This window comes from Cricetulus griseus, chromosome 9 (assembly GCF_003668045.3).
Source record: "Cricetulus griseus strain 17A/GY chromosome 9, alternate assembly CriGri-PICRH-1.0, whole genome shotgun sequence".
In the NCBI taxonomy this organism is placed as follows: domain Eukaryota; kingdom Metazoa; phylum Chordata; class Mammalia; order Rodentia; family Cricetidae; genus Cricetulus; species Cricetulus griseus.
Window position 1 is genome coordinate 5,452,006 of NC_048602.1, and position 15,410 is coordinate 5,467,415.

At 53.6% G+C, this 15,410-nt stretch overlaps 1 protein-coding gene and 1 non-coding gene across 2 annotated transcripts; both read left to right on the forward strand.

Annotated features, from left to right (window-relative positions):
• The first annotated feature begins 7,037 nt into the window (after positions 1-7,037).
• Positions 7,038-14,506, forward strand: LOC113837366 (leucine-rich repeat and fibronectin type-III domain-containing protein 3). Its single transcript, XM_027431275.2, has 3 exons — positions 7,038-8,114; positions 9,020-10,450; positions 13,877-14,506. Exons 2-3 carry the CDS (start codon positions 9,036-9,038, stop codon positions 14,340-14,342), a joined length of 1,881 nt encoding a protein of 626 aa, XP_027287076.1. The 5' UTR covers positions 7,038-8,114; positions 9,020-9,035; the 3' UTR covers positions 14,343-14,506.
• On the forward strand, positions 13,017-13,206 carry LOC113837371. The gene has a single exon (XR_003487959.1). It is a non-coding gene; the product is annotated as a U2 spliceosomal RNA (small nuclear RNA).
• Positions 14,507-15,410: the final 904 nt, after the last annotated feature.

The window sequence follows — 15,410 nt, forward strand, 5'->3', positions numbered from 1 at the left end:
GGACCCTCTGCAACCAAGAGCCGAAATAAGTAATTATCTCCTCAAGTTCTTTTTCAAGTATTTTGTCATGGTACAAAAAACAAAAGACCTCTAACTAGCACACCTAGAAACCAAGTCTATTTCACTTGCCCTCGAGTTTGTGGACACTTCTCCCTGGAGAAGACGAAAGGAGAGTGCCCAGCCCACTGGGGCTTGGGGTCTGGGGACAGTTAGTGATAGCCCCCACTCTGCCTATAGATCTGTGACTTCGGGGAAGCGGGGAACAGACTTACCTCCCTTTGTATCTCAGCTACCTGTATGACCAGTTCTCTGCAATAAAATATGGGCAGGAGGACAGTAGATCCCTTCTGGACAACTAGAAGAAACTGTCAAATCTCCATCCATCCTGCCCCTCATAGTTGCCAGGTAAGAGGACAATAAGTTTGGACCCCAGGTAACAATGGAGCCACCATATGAATGAGTCCGGTGTGTGAGTCACCAAATGGAGGACACCTAGAACATCTGTAAGAAACAAAACATCGCTCAGGCTGAGTTCAAACCCTGGAATCTACACAGTGGTAGGAAGAGCCTCGGAGGATGTAGACAGTGATAAAGTGAAAGCCTAGCTTGGGCAAAGTCCTGGGTTCCATCTCCAACACCACCAAAAGAAAAGGGAAATGTTTCTGGGCCTGCTGGTGCATGGTTTTAATTCCGGTACCTGGGAGGCAGAGGCAGCTAGATCTCTATGAGTTCCAGAGCAACCAGAGCTACATAATGAGACCATGAATCAAAAGGAGGGGGGGAGGAAGGTAGAATGAAAGAATCAACTCCATAAAGTTGTTCTCTGACCTCTGCACAGGCACCGTAGCACGGGCGCCCCCCCCCCATGTGCTCACACAGGCAATAATAAAGTTTAAAGAACAATAAACGAAACCCAGGAAACTACCGTGTTACAGCAGTTAGCATTACACTAAGACACTGACCCTTCCCATCTGGGCCTCCGGTGTCTGTAAAGCTTGAGTAGCATCAGCCAATGTGTGAAATGAGCCTCAGCTCTCCCGTTGTGATCTTCAGCTTGCCGAGCAATAGGTCTCTGTCAGAGAGTGTGTGCTTGCTGGTTAAAGGGTAACAGAATATTCCCTCCTCCACTTGCTTGCAGAAGGCTCCATTAAGGCTGAAAAGGAACCTCAAGCACCGGGCTGGTGTCTCCCTGCGGGAGATGGCACTTTGCTGGCACCCCTGGTTCTGACTTAGGGGGGGTCAATATTGGGGTGAGGAAAGCCCGGCTTCTCGCTCTCACTTTTGACCCCGCTGTGAAGGAGCATTTTCAGTCCTGGTCTTTTAAGTGAATCTCTAGCCCTCACTCTGGATTCGTGTGCTATTTACAAAGCTGAGTTCATTCCAGTGGAGTCCAACCGCTGGTGCTGGGTGGGAAGGACTAGTCCAGGGACAGGCTACTCACTGCATCCTCTTTTTCCTGAGAACCCTGACTTAGAAGGAGCTGAAATCCCCCTACAAGATAGTGTCCTTTCTGGGGCAGATTGGCTGACATCATTTGATTATATATGCGTGTGTGTGTGTGTGTGTGTGTGTGTGTGTGTGTGTGTGAACATACACACTCTCTCTCTTTCTCTCTCTCTCTCTCTCTCTCTCTCTCTCTCTCTCTCTCTCCCCCCCCGTGTGTGTGTGTGTGTGTGTGTGTGTGTGTGTGTGTGTACCACATGGGTGTAGGTGCCTGAGGAGGCCAGGAGAGGGTGTCAGTTCTCTTCAAGTTGCAGTTACAGGTGTCTCTAAACCACCCATCATGGGTATTGGTAACTAAACCCGAGTCCTCTAGAAGAGCAGCAAGCGTTTTTTAACTCTTGCACGCCTCTTTTTTTTTTTTTTTTTTTTTTTAAGACAAGGTCTCACGTAGCCTGGACTGGTCTTGAATTAGTTATTTAGTAGAGGACTTACCTGATCTTCCTGCCCCTGCCTCCCTAGTGCTGAGCTTTTCACCTTAATGCACAACAATCTCCAGTTATATGTAGTTTTAGAAATGGACCCCCGGATGTTAAGCGTGCTAGGCGAGCACTCTACCTACCCACAGAGCTACGTCTCTAGCTGCTTGTGTTTTTTGTTTGTTTGTTTGTTTTGTTTTGTTTTTTTGAGACAAGGTCCCCTGCAGCCAGACTGGCTTGGAACTTACTGTTCAAGCCAGGATGACCTTGAATTCGTAATCCTCCTGCCTCTTCCTCCCAAGTTCTAGAATTACCAGAGTGTGCTATCACCCAGGCCCCTTGTGGCTGTTTAGTGTTTCTTGTGGAGTGGGTGGGGACGGGTGGGGAAGAATCTTCATGTGGCATTGCTGTTCCTACACACATGACCTCTGGCGTGCTTTTTGTGTGGCTGTGTGTTTCGGGGTTTCTGTTTGAATGTGCCCCCTGTGTGTGCCCCCATATCTGAATGTAGGCCAGCACATGAACGTTCCATCGGCCCTTAGAGTAGACGTTATATAGGTGTGCATTCTGGTGTGTGCCCTGGGCATGCCTGTGCATCCCGGGGCAATTTCTGTGTGCAGTGGACTGTGCTTGGATCTGAGCAGTCTCCTTTCCCCCAAGGCCTCCTCGGCTCTCTGCAGTTTAACCTCATTCTTTCTGCTGTTTCTCCGCTTCTGTCCTCTTCTCCAGATGTTGCAATTAGGCAAACGCAGCAATTAAGCAGAGTCCCCCAAACAGCCATCCCACCAGGATCCCCTTCCAAGAGCTAATGAGGGGTTACGGCACGTGCAGACTCGCGTGGTGCGATGCAGGCTCGCGGGGACCCCCAGGCTGGGATGGCGCAGAGGCTCAGGCAAGCGGCGCACACGCAGCATGAGGAGTGCCCTGCTCGCTCGGGCTTCTCCATCTCAGCACACTGATTGATCCCTGATTCCAGGAAGCCCCCAGGTTCAGAGTCCTCAGAAGGTCCTGGACTCTGCTTATGGGACCCTATGGCCCCTCTGCTTCCCTCGTAAATCTGGGCTATCCTGGCCTGTGCTGTGTCTCCCCAGGCCTCATTATTGTGCCCTAACTTTTCCTGTCACAGCCCCGTCCACCATGACCTAGGTAGACTTCCTTATCATAGGCTCAATCCTTCCAAAGCCAGGCTTCTCCCATGCCGGCCCTGACCACTCTGGGCTGTCTGAAGATATGGCCTTTCTCTTCTCTCTTCGGGGGATTAGTTCATCAAAGGCAGGACCTGGGCTGTCCAGGTCACTGCTTTTAATGCAGTGTTATGTTAGTTAGCTTTCTAGCTAGTGACTCAACACTTAAAAAGGGCAACTTACGAGTGGGAATATCATGGCCTGGAGAGATGGCTCAGCACTTGAAGGCACGATACAAGTCTACAATAACCCGCCATGACCTGCTTGATCCACTCAGGTCCCCTTTCCCAGCCTCACCCACCTTCTAATTGTCGACTCAAGTGCTTCGTTCATAACTGTTAGGCAGCTCCCAATTGCCTGAAACTCCAGCTCCAGGGGATTCAACACCCTTTTCTGGCCTCTACAGGTCACACGCATGCAGACATGCTTGTGTGGGGGTGCATGCACCTGCACACGCACACGTGCGTGCCCGTGCTCACACACACACACACACACACACACACACACACACACACAAATAAATAAATGATAAAATTGAATATGACAGAGATGGCTCAGCTGTTACAGGCACTGACTGCTCTTGCAGAGGACCTGGGTTCTGTTCCCAGCACCTACATGACGACTCACAACTGTCTGGAACTCCAGTTCGAAGGGATCGAAAGCCAACAACTGGTGTGTACACACATACACATGCAGAGGGAAGACTTGTACACGTAAAATAAAAATAAATATGTCTTTTAAAATGAGATCAATTAGCCCGGCATTGGTGGCGCTCGCCTTTAATCCCAGCACTCGGGAGGCAGAGGCAGGTGGATCTCTGAGTTTGAGGCCAGCCTGGTCTCCAGAGCGAGTTTCAGGACAGCCAAGGCTACACAGAGAAACCTTGTCTCAAAAAGCAAAACGACAAACAAAAAGAGCTCAATATTTTGGCCCCATTTGTTCAGCAGGGCATCATCAAGGTGAAAAAAATACTGACAGGAACCAAAGAGAAACGGCCCACAGAATGGTAGACAGGAAACTTCAGAGCTGTAACGAAAGCAGAAGGCGAGATACAGCCCCCATGAGAGGCTCAAGGACCTCGTTCCTCCAGCCAGACCTCATCTCTCACAACTCCACCCATATTTCTAATCATCCACTCAAATGTGGAATCTTCAGGGGATGGGACCTCTCCTGAAGCTGGACCATCACCAGCACACTGACCCAATCTCTTAGTGGCTCTTTTGAAGCCAGGATCTCCCGCATGGCCCGGGAATCCCTATGCTGCTCGGGCCGGCTTTGAACTCTCAGCAGTCCTCTTGCCTCAGGCTCTCAAGTGCTGGAATTAGAGATAAGAGGCACCATAGATAGCTACATTTCTTTATTTTTATCTCTTTTGTCCTTTTCTTCTTCCTCTTCCTCCTCCTTCTCTTCTTCCTTTATCTCTGACCATCCTAGAACTTGCAAGTAGACCAGGCTGGCCTTGAACTCATCGAGATCCTCCTGGGGTCCGAGTGCTGGGATTAAGGTGTGTGCCTCCACAGCCTGGCTTATTTACTTTTTTTGAGGCAGGATTTATGAGGTCCAGGCTTCAAACCAGTGGTCTTTCTGCTTAGGTCTCCTGAGGGCTGGGATTGCAGGGATTGCTGCAATTGCCCTTACGCCTGGCTCTTGGGAATTTTTCTTTTAAAGCTGTGTTTATGTTTAATGTTAAAAATATATTTTCTTTATTTTTATGTGTATTTTTATGTATGTACATCTGTGCACCATGGTGCATGTAGCTTCTGCAGAGACTGGATGAAGGCATCAGATCCCTTGGGACTGAAGTTATGGAAACCTGTGAGTTGACACGCGGGAGCAGGGATTCAAACCCGGGTCCTCCGGAAGAGCAGCCAATGCTCTTAACTGCTGAGCCATCTCTCCAGCCCCTCCCTTTTTATTTTATTTTATTTTTACGTGAGTGTTTTGTCTATATGTATGTATGTGCATACTTGGTACCTGCAGAGGGTAGAAGAGGGCATCTGATGCCTGGGACTAGAGTTGCAAATGGTTGCAAGCTATCTTGTAAGTGCTGGGACCCCAATCACAGTTCTCTGCAAAAGCAGCAAGTGCTCTTAACCACTCTAGCCTCGCAGGAGCATGTCTAAATTCATCAGACTGACAGTCAAAACTGACCATCGCAAGTGTTAGCTATGTCACCGTGGCCAACAATGACAGCGACTGCGGACCTGATGGCAGCATCCTTGCTCAAGCCTCCCTGTTTCCTGGATATGTGGGCTGCTGTATCCCCTTCACCCACCAGGCTTCAGCAAAGCTGTGGTGGACAGTTCTGTGCACATTACAGATGGCCCTGGTTTATTCCACCTTACCTCCAAATGTGGACCCCGGATCAGCCTCACTAGCTCTGCAATCCTGACATGTTCTGAAGGTTCTGTAAAGTTCTGCAGCAGGATTGAGCCCCCGCTGGCCAGAAAGGTAACCTGGTGCCCACCAAAGCATTTCTACACTGTTTCTCTTTCCTTCTGAACTCGTCCCTCTTTCCTGCCTCGGTCTGCCAGTATGCTGAATTCTCCCACTCTCGGGATGGCTTCCATGTCTCCCGCAGTCCCAGCATCTCCACAGTGTCTCTGAAGCCCCTGAAGCTTCTTCCCGGGCTTTTGAATGTCCAGCATCCGCTGTGCTGGGCAAGGCGTGTTGATGAACTTTGCTAATGATCTGGAAAGGCGGGCCCCAGGGCTGAGTTAATTTTAGCTGCAATTTTTCAATAGACGTAATTGGAAGGAGTCAAAAGTGTATTCTGAAACCCCTTCAGCAGAGCTGGGAAGTTCCAGGGTGGATGGCCATTCACACACCACCTCCAAGGTCACTCTACTCTGCTCAGATGGCTTCTTAGCTCTGAGCCTACCTCAGGTCACCCAGGTTGTGTGTGTCTCCTTTGCAACAGGGCTTCTGGGAGACCATGCTCCCCCACGTGCTTACAGTCGAGTTTCCAGACCAGGCTCATGGGGCATCATCCATACCCTTCCTCCTGAAACACTATCTGCCAGAAGAGTGTGGGACCACCCACCTCTGCTTCCCCTGTCCCCCAACACTGTCCTCTGGAGTTATGTGTCCACACAAATCTGACCAGGGTCTTCTGGGGGGGTGGGTCAACCTGTCCACCTTGGGACTCTGACCCATTTCCTATCTTTTCTCCCTCTCTACTACAGGGCCTCTGGTCACTGTGTCTTGAGCTCTGCCCCCAATCCCAGAAGACATGGTTCTTAGTGTCAACTTCCCTCCTTCCAGCCAGTGAAATGATACCCATTTGCCTACAAGAACAAACCTGTTATTGGACAGAACCGGGGTAAGAAGGCTTCCTGTGAAGACGGTGCTGAAGCAGAGGGCTGGGAGGCAGATGTGTGGGCATCTAAGGAGGGGGGCTGTGTACAAGGATATGTATGGGTACTGACACCGAGTTGCTCAGGTACTGCATATGGGGGCGGTGGGGGGAACAGAGAGATTACATAGATGATAGATAGATAGATAGATAGATAGATACATACATACATACATACATACATACAAAGATACATAGACAGAGCATGTCTCTGACTTGTCCTTGCCTTGTCCGTTGCTGGGTACCCACCTCTCTCCTTCAATACATTTCTGTGTCCCCCCCATTCTGCTCCAGGCTCTCAGCCTAAGCTGTACCTATTGCCAGCCTCTATCTTCTTGTAGCTCGGTCTCTTGGCCTCAGTGTCCCTAGTCTGTCTTTATTCAGGGATATTCTTATTCCCAGCAGCTCCAGGGCGACTCCATGGTGGGTGGTGCTAGGGGCGCGCCTCTGAGAGGAGGGAGGAGGGAGGAGGGAGGAGGGAGGAGGGGGGAGGGGGCTGCCTACTACGCGCGACGGCGCCCGGGTTCCCGGCGAGGAGGAGGCCGCGGGAGCACCCGGGCCGCGCCCCCGCCAGGGTCTCTGAGCGCGCCCTCCCCCTGCGCCCCGCCGCCTTGCGGTGCCGGGATCCCCGCGTGGCCCCGTCTTGTCTGTCTGTCCGTCTGTCCGCGCCCAGGCCTCGCCCCACCCCGGCCCTAGAGCTGCCCGGCTGCCCCCTCCCCGCCGCAGCAGAGACCCCCTCTTATTGGGTCAGTTCCCTCCGCAGGCCACGAATCCATCAGCGCCGCTCCTGTCCCAGACCCTGGGCCGGCACCCCGACATCGGGGGGCGCTTGCAGCCGGCGATCGGATCCAGAGATCCCGAAACCCCCGAGCGTGGGACCCCGATTTGGGATCGGCACCCTGAGGATCCTGCCATGGAACCTTAAGACCTGGACATTGAGCTTCAATATCTGGGGGCTGGGATGCCGACATCCATGCCTGGGACCCCAAGATTTGGACACTGAACCCCATGGTTTTGGAACATGGACCCCAAGATTTGGAGCTGGGACCCCACGATTCGGCATCTAAGCCCCCAAATTTGGAGCTGAACTCTGAATTGTCTGGCTGATACCTTGACATCGGGGAGCGAATCCCCAAATCTATACCTGGGACCCCACTGTTTTAAGAACTAAACCCTGGGATTTAGGCCTTCAGTTCCAAGATTTGAACCATGGAATTCCGAGGGGCCTGAAGTCCTTGCTGCAGACCTGACCTGAGTGCTGAAATCTGGGGCTAGAGACCTCCAAGTCTTGAGTCGGCACCCTAAAATCTCAACAGGATCCCAATATCGGATTCCATGCTGGACTTGGGACTCAGACCCTAAACTTCTCCATCTGGCTGTTGGGTGTCTTAAGCCTGACACTGAGAGAGCCTGATCAGAACAACTGCTGGGGCCTTGGTCTCTAAAACTGGACCCTAGAGGCCCAATTTAGTGGCATGGGACCCCAAGCATAAAGTTTGGAGACTCCATAGCCACAGACTTGAGCTGAAACAGGACAGTTCCTCCACAGAGGCCTTCCGGGCAGGAGCAGCTTAACCAGATGCCCCCTCCGGAGTTCTGACCTCTCACCCCCCTGGAGCCTGAGGAGTCTGCTCCCTGGGGTGGCTTCCAGCTCAGGTAAGGCCTTTGAGAGACACCCATGGTGGGAAGGGACTTGTGTGTGGGGGTGGAGTCACTTGGGCTACAGGTAGGTGAGGGCGAGGTGCCCTGTGACATTTTTAGGGGTTTTCCTTGGAAAAAGTCTGTCCCATGAGTGTGTCTCCAACACTCTGGGCCCATGGCCAGCTCTGCCCGTCTCTGACCTCCTTGGCCCAGCTGATGGCATTCCATTTCTCTGATTCCACCCTTGGAGCTTCTCACCGTCTGACCACCCAGTACCTACCCTCTGTCCGCATCTGCCCTCTCTGGTCAGCTTTCTCCACCTCTCTCCTCTCAGTGACCATTTCTGCTCACTTTTCCTCTGACCAGCTCTGACACACAGATCCAGTCCCATCTGTCCACAGATTCTCACTGACGCTTCTGTCTCTCTGGTCCTCTGGCTTCCTAACCCTTTGCCCACCCCTGGCTCCGAGGCTGGGTCTGTGGCTTCACTAAGCCAGTTCTGACTTTTCTCCCAGCTACATCTCTCCTGCCAGCTTCTGGCTTTTGACCAGATCAAAACTCTTTTGTCTCTCTCTCTGCCCAGCCCTAGATGGGCCCGCCTCTGACCTGCTCCCCGTCTTTGCTCTCCTTTCCTCCAGGGGCACACCTTTTCTGAGGGCCCTTGCCACCTGCCCACCTCTCTTCTCTTTCCGCCGTGCCCAGCTGTTCTATTCTCTGCCCACCTGTGCCCATCTCTAGCCAGCTTCCTGAGCATCAGTGGTCATGCTTGACCCTCTGCCTTCATGACACCTCTCTGACCCCTCCTCTCTCCGATCGTCCCTCCCTCCCGGAGTGTGTTAGGACCATCTCTCCCAGTTTCAGATCACCCCAACCCCCTGCAGCCCCAGCCAGCCCTATATCACCTCCCTTCTTCTCCGCAGGCCACCCCTACCCGCGATGGCCGTCCTCACACTGCTCCTTTGCCTGTTACCGCTGGCCCCTGCCTCGTCTCCACCCCAGCCGGCCACATCCAGCCCTTGTCCCCGCCGCTGCCGCTGCCAGACCCAGTCTCTGCCCCTAAGCGTGTTGTGCCCAGGGGCGGGCCTCCTGTTTGTGCCACCCTCGCTGGATCGCCGTGCGGCAGAGCTGCGCCTGGCAGACAACTTCATCGCGGCCGTGCGTCGCCGTGACCTGGCCAACATGACCGGTCTGCTGCACCTGAGCCTGTCAAGAAACACCATCCGTCATGTGGCAGCTGGCGCCTTCGCCGACCTACGCGCCCTGCGGGCCCTGCACCTAGACGGCAACAGACTGACCTCGCTGGGCGAGGGTCAGCTTCGTGGCCTAGTCAACCTGCGCCACCTCATCTTGAGCAACAACCAGCTGGCAGCCCTGGCGGCTGGTGCCCTGGACGACTGTGCTGAGACCCTGGAGGACCTCGATCTCTCTTACAATAACCTTGAGCAGCTGCCCTGGGAGGCTTTGGGTCGCCTGGGCAACGTCAACACGTTGGGCCTGGACCACAACTTGCTGGCCTCGGTGCCTGCTGGAGCCTTTTCCCGCCTGCACAAGCTGGCACGGCTCGACATGACCTCCAACCGCCTGACCACCATCCCACCCGACCCACTCTTCTCCCGTCTGCCGCTGCTTGCCCGGCCCCGAGGCTCCCCAGCCTCTGCCCTGGTGCTGGCCTTTGGGGGGAACCCCCTCCATTGCAACTGTGAGCTGGTATGGCTGCGACGCCTGGCTCGGGAGGACGACCTCGAGGCGTGTGCCTCTCCTCCTGCCCTAGGGGGCCGTTACTTCTGGGCTGTGGGTGAGGAGGAGTTTGTGTGTGAGCCGCCAGTGGTGACCCACCGCTCTCCTCCCCTGGCAGTGCCTGCTGGTCGGCCAGCTGCCCTGCGGTGCCGGGCGGTAGGGGACCCAGAGCCACGAGTGCGTTGGGTGTCACCCCAGGGTCGGCTGCTGGGCAACTCCAGCCGCGCCCGTGCCTTCCCTAATGGGACTCTGGAGTTACTGGTCACTGAGCCGGGAGATGGTGGCATCTTCACTTGCATCGCAGCCAACGCCGCGGGTGAGGCCACGGCTGCTGTTGAGCTGACCGTGGGCCCCCCTCCACCTCCCCAGCTAGCCAATAGCACCAGCTGTGACCCCCCGCGGGACGGGGATCCTGATGCCCTCACCCCGCCCTCTGCTGCCTCAGCCTCCGCCAAAGTGGCAGACACCGTGGCCCCTACCGACCGTGGCGTCCAAGTGACTGAGCATGGAGCCACGGCTGCTCTTGTCCAGTGGCCAGATCAGAGGCCTGTCCCAGGCATCCGCATGTACCAGATCCAATACAACAGCTCGGCAGACGACATCCTTGTCTACAGGTGCAGGGGCCTGGCAATGGGTGGGGGGGAGGGGGGAGTGCACTGTGGGTCCTGAACCACAGTAGAGCAATAAAGCTGCAAAGGAAATCAGAGAGTGTGGGCAAACAAAATCAGGCAGCAGTGATAGCCAGAGTCAGGCGTAAAGGGTAAGGGAAATGGGAGAAAATTGACCAGACACTCTCAATGTCTGGTCTAACACTCTCAATCAATGACAATAAAAAAATTAAAAAAAAAAAAAAACGGGCTGCAGAGGTAGAAAGAAATAAGGCAATGAAAACCACAAAATCAGGCTGCGAGGAAAAGTTCATGGCTAACGGGGATTCGAGGGTGGCTTGCATGCGGCCCTGAGGTATAGGCTCAGCACTGGAAAAAGAGGGTTAATGAGGTCGTGGGATGAATAGGAGGCCAAAAACAAACAAATAGGAGCAGGAAATTTGGTTTTTCAAGGGAGGCTACAATGGGGGAAATGTTACCAGCGAGGGGTCTAGGTAGGATTGTGGCAAATTCAAGGCCAGCCCGGTCTACAGAGCAGAGTTCGAAGCTGGCCAGAGATAGCTAATAAACAGTGTCTCAGAGAGGCAATGAGAGAGGAGTGCGGGAGGGAGAGAGGAGAGAATGGGCAGAGATGTGTCGATGGCTGAAAAGTCCAAATGGGATAACCCAAGGAAATGAGAGCAGAGGTTAAGTGGAAAATTGGGGGAAGGAGGTTAAATAGAGACAAGGCCTTGGGAGCACGCTGCATGAGCTCTGTGTGTCAGAGTTCTCCTGACAGTAACATCCTAATTTTTGGTTTGCTAAATCAAATCTAAGCTAGGTCAGCTGTGTCAATGCATGCCGGTCTGTCTCCCCAGCTCTCAGGAGGTTGAGGCAGGAGGATAGCATGTCCAAGAGCATCATACAGTGAGACCTTGTCTCAGAAACCAAACAAGCAAAGATCTCGTCGGCTTGCTACGTGGGTAGAAATACCCATTCTGAGGGCCTCTGCCAGTCTTCCGTAGCTGCAAACACAAAGCCTGAAGTTTACACACTCCAAAAGGCCAGTTGGTATAGCTTCTGTCCCCAAGCCAGATAGCACTTGGTCCATCTGCTGTGACCACAGTTCATAGAAGTGGTGGTGGCTGACACTCCTCGCCAGAGTCTGACCATGTGTGGACAGCTGTGGATGGCTCCTTGTTTTGGATGCCAGGCTGGGTCAAGAGTACAGACAGCCCCAAAAACGACTGTAAGGATGGGGCCTTTCGAGGGCTGGTTATCTCCTTGCAAACCCAGTGCCTGGATCCATCCCCTTTCCTGGCCATACTTCAAGATCTCATCTTCTAGTTTCTCAAGTCTAGTTCCCACTCTTTCTCTCTCCCTCCCTCCCTCCCTGTCTCTCTAGACGAGATCTCATGTATCCCTGACTGGCCTCCCACTGGCCATGTAAGCCCAGAATGGCATTGAACTCCCAAACCTCCTGCCTTTACCTCCCCAACTGTGAGCCACACACATGGCTTTTCTACTCCTTTTTTTGAGACACTCTTCAGGAGATTACATGGAGGCTTGGCCACCTTGCCTGGTGGCAAGTGGGACTGTCTGGAGACAGCCACCCTGCCACAGGTCACAATGGAGTTCTTTGTGTTGCTCTCCTAGAAGGAGTAAAACTGATTCTAAAACTAGCCCAGTCCATCAGGGCACCAAGAGACAATAATATTGGGTGGGAAGGACAAAGGAAATTAGATCAGCTGTAGTGGCTCCTGCCTTCATCTCAGCCCTGGAGAAGCTGAGGCCAGGGCACTGAGAGTTCAGGTCAGCCTGGGAGCTACATAGCCAAAGCCTGACTTAGCACTCACACCACACACACACACACACACACACACACACACACACACACACACAGAGAGAGAGAGAGAGAGAGAGAGAGAGAGAGAGAGAGAGAGAGATGCATACACACACACACAGAGAGAGAGAGAGAGAGAGAGAGAGAGAGACATGCATACCCACACACACACACACACACACAGAGAGAGAGAGAGAGAGAGAGAGAGACATGCATACACACACACACACACACACAGACATGCATACACACACATACACACACATACACACACATGCTCACACAGTTGCCACACACAAAGGTAAGGTGAAACAGAACCCAGGAAACCAAGATAAAAGAGGATGAAGAGATGGACCGGGAAAGAAAGAAAAAGCAATAGTCAGAAAAGGGAGTCTGAGATGGTGACTGGCTCGAGAGTGCACTGGAAAACACTATAGAGATGATAGCATAATATGGCAATGAGGCTAGGGGGAAATTCATTGGCAAGCTGGAAGGAAATGAGGCAGCAGGGATATGGGGGAACCGAGTGGTTAGGATAGAGGGGGTTCAGCTGCACGCCAGGGAAGCGTAAAGCAGCTGGACAAGGGAAATTAGCAACTGGAATGAAGTCAGCAAAACGGTGTGGGGCAAATGCCTGTCACACCAGCACTTGAAATTGGAGGGAGGAGCATAAGGAGTTCAAGGCTAGCCTTGGCTACATGTCAAGCCTCAGCTAAGCTGCATGAGACCCTGTCTAGAAATAAACAAGCCATTGCTTCCCGGCCTTTCGGTGAAGATCAAGCGTAGTGTCTGCTTTTATCAGGTTAATATCCGATACGTCCTCTATCCGAGGAAAATATATTGAATTGATTTTTGGAGCCAGGAGATGGAGTAGCAGCTTGCTGTAGCCACTCCACACACTAACATGGTGTTGGAGAGCTCCAGAAATGGTGCACTCCCTGGAGGGTAGCAAACAAAAGTCAAACAGGGACCAGAAGGAAATCGGGAGAGAAACTGGGGAAAGATGTCTGGGAGGCTAGAAAAAAAAGGGGGGGATGTTGATCAGGTGTAGTGTTAAAACAGTTTTATTTCCAGCACTCTGGAGGCTGAGGCAGAACCTTCGCAAGATATGAGCCAGCCTTGGCTACATAGCAAGAGTCTGGGAGGCGGGTAGGGGGTAGAAATCCGTCAGTGAACCGGAGATGTGTGTGGCAATGGGTGCTGGAGAACTTTGGTTGTGAGACTAAGGGCTTGGCAGGTGAAGGCAGGAGGCTTGGTGCGACTGAGGGCTTGGAGATGCCAGGGCCTCCTGGAAGAGAACAATTCGGGGAAAGAATCTCTGAAAGAGGCACAGAAGATCTCAGGCTGCAGAGAAATAGGGTATGAGATTCACAGGTGAGCAAAATAGGAATCTTGGGTGGCGAGGAAGGGGGAGAGTTACAGTGAAACTGGCCAGCCGTTGGACCAATATGTTAGGTGTCAATTAGGCAAAAGAAGCTTGGGTGTTGTCTAGAGGGAACTGGGGTGAAATGAGGCAGCAGGACGCCAGGGAACTTAGCTGGCATTGGGTGAGGGCGGGGGAGCCCGAGTACTGGGTAATACAGTCCTGACCCCTCCTGTTGTGTCCCCAGGATGATCCCAGCGGACAGTCACTCATTCCTGCTGACCGACCTGGCATCAGGCCGCACCTATGATTTGTGTGTGCTTGCGGTCTACGAGGACAGCGCCACCGGGTTGACAGCCACACGGCCAGTGGGCTGCGCTCGGTTCTCCACGGAGCCCGCCCTGCGACCGTGTGCTGCACCCCACGCCCCCTTCCTGGGCGGCACTATGATCATCGCACTGGGAGGTGTCATTGTGGCTTCAGTTCTGGTCTTCATCTTCGTGTTGCTTCTACGCTATAAGGTGCACGGTGGTCAGCCACCCGGCAAGGCCAAGGCCGCAGCACCGGTCAGCAGTGTTTGCTCCCAGACCAACGGTGCCCTCGGCCCGGTGCCCAGTGCGCCTGCCCCTGAGCCTGCTGCACCCAGGGCCCATACTGTGGTCCAACTGGACTGTGAGCCCTGGGGGCCCAGCCACGAACCTGCGGGACCCTAGCTGGGGGCCCACCTCTGTGGGTCCTCTGGCCCCAGGGACAGCAGAATCCAGACACTCCTCGAGACCTGGCCTCAGACTCACCAAATTGCTCACAGTTTTTAAAACTCTGATGGGGAGGGTGTCGGGGGCACTGGGGGCACAACAAGAAAGTCCTATTTTTCTAAGCTTGGGCTATGCCCTTGCCCTTGTCTCTGTCTGTGGGGACTGAGGGGTACCGTGTGGGCTGGGGACTGATACTTCCTGTCGTTTAGCCTGGGGTCTCTGCAGAGCAGTCAAGGATAGTCATCTATATTCATCCATTCAGGGGACAGATGCTCCCGGGACTGTGTTGTGCTGTGCCTTGTGGGGACTCGGGAACCCAAGCTGCCCTGCCCTCAGTCTCATGGGAAATGTGTCTTCAGAGAGCCATACTCTAGAAGACAGGGAAGCCCAAGTGACTGTGTTCCCCTGGAAGAGGTGCCTGGCTCAGCCTGGAGTGAAGTCAGGGAAGGCTTCCTGGAAGAGAAGGGTCTCTGAAGGGGATCACGGGGCAAAGCGCAGAAGGAAAGGTTCAGGTGGAGGGCATAGCATAAACAAAGGCTGCACATTAGCAGGCATTGGGTTGCTATGGTAGAGGTGAGGTGGGAGGGGTCAGGACCTTCACAGCCAGTTGCTCAGACTCTGGCCTGACCGTACTGGGTAGCAGCTGAGGATTCTGTGCAGGGGGGGCAGTGGGGGGCAGGGTGTCAGTTAGGCTTGGACTTTAGGGAAATCTTTCTAGTGCTGTTTGAGGAAGGTGGATCCGAAGCTAGGGTTGGGGGGGGCAATGTAGGGGTCTAGGTGGGTCAGGACCACCTTGGACCAGGGATGGGTTGGGAGAAAAGAGAAGGAATGGGCGGGTGGCAGAGCCATTAGGAAACCAGTAGATGGATTACAGGGCTCCAAGACCTTGAGGGAAGGGAGTACCCCGAGTGAAATTCCAGGCTCTGGCCATCAGAAAGTCCTCAGGCTGCCCCAGAGGACCAGGGGCAGGGCACAGCTGGGAGGGATGCTATGGTCGGTGTGGGACTCTGCAGATGTGGGGACGGG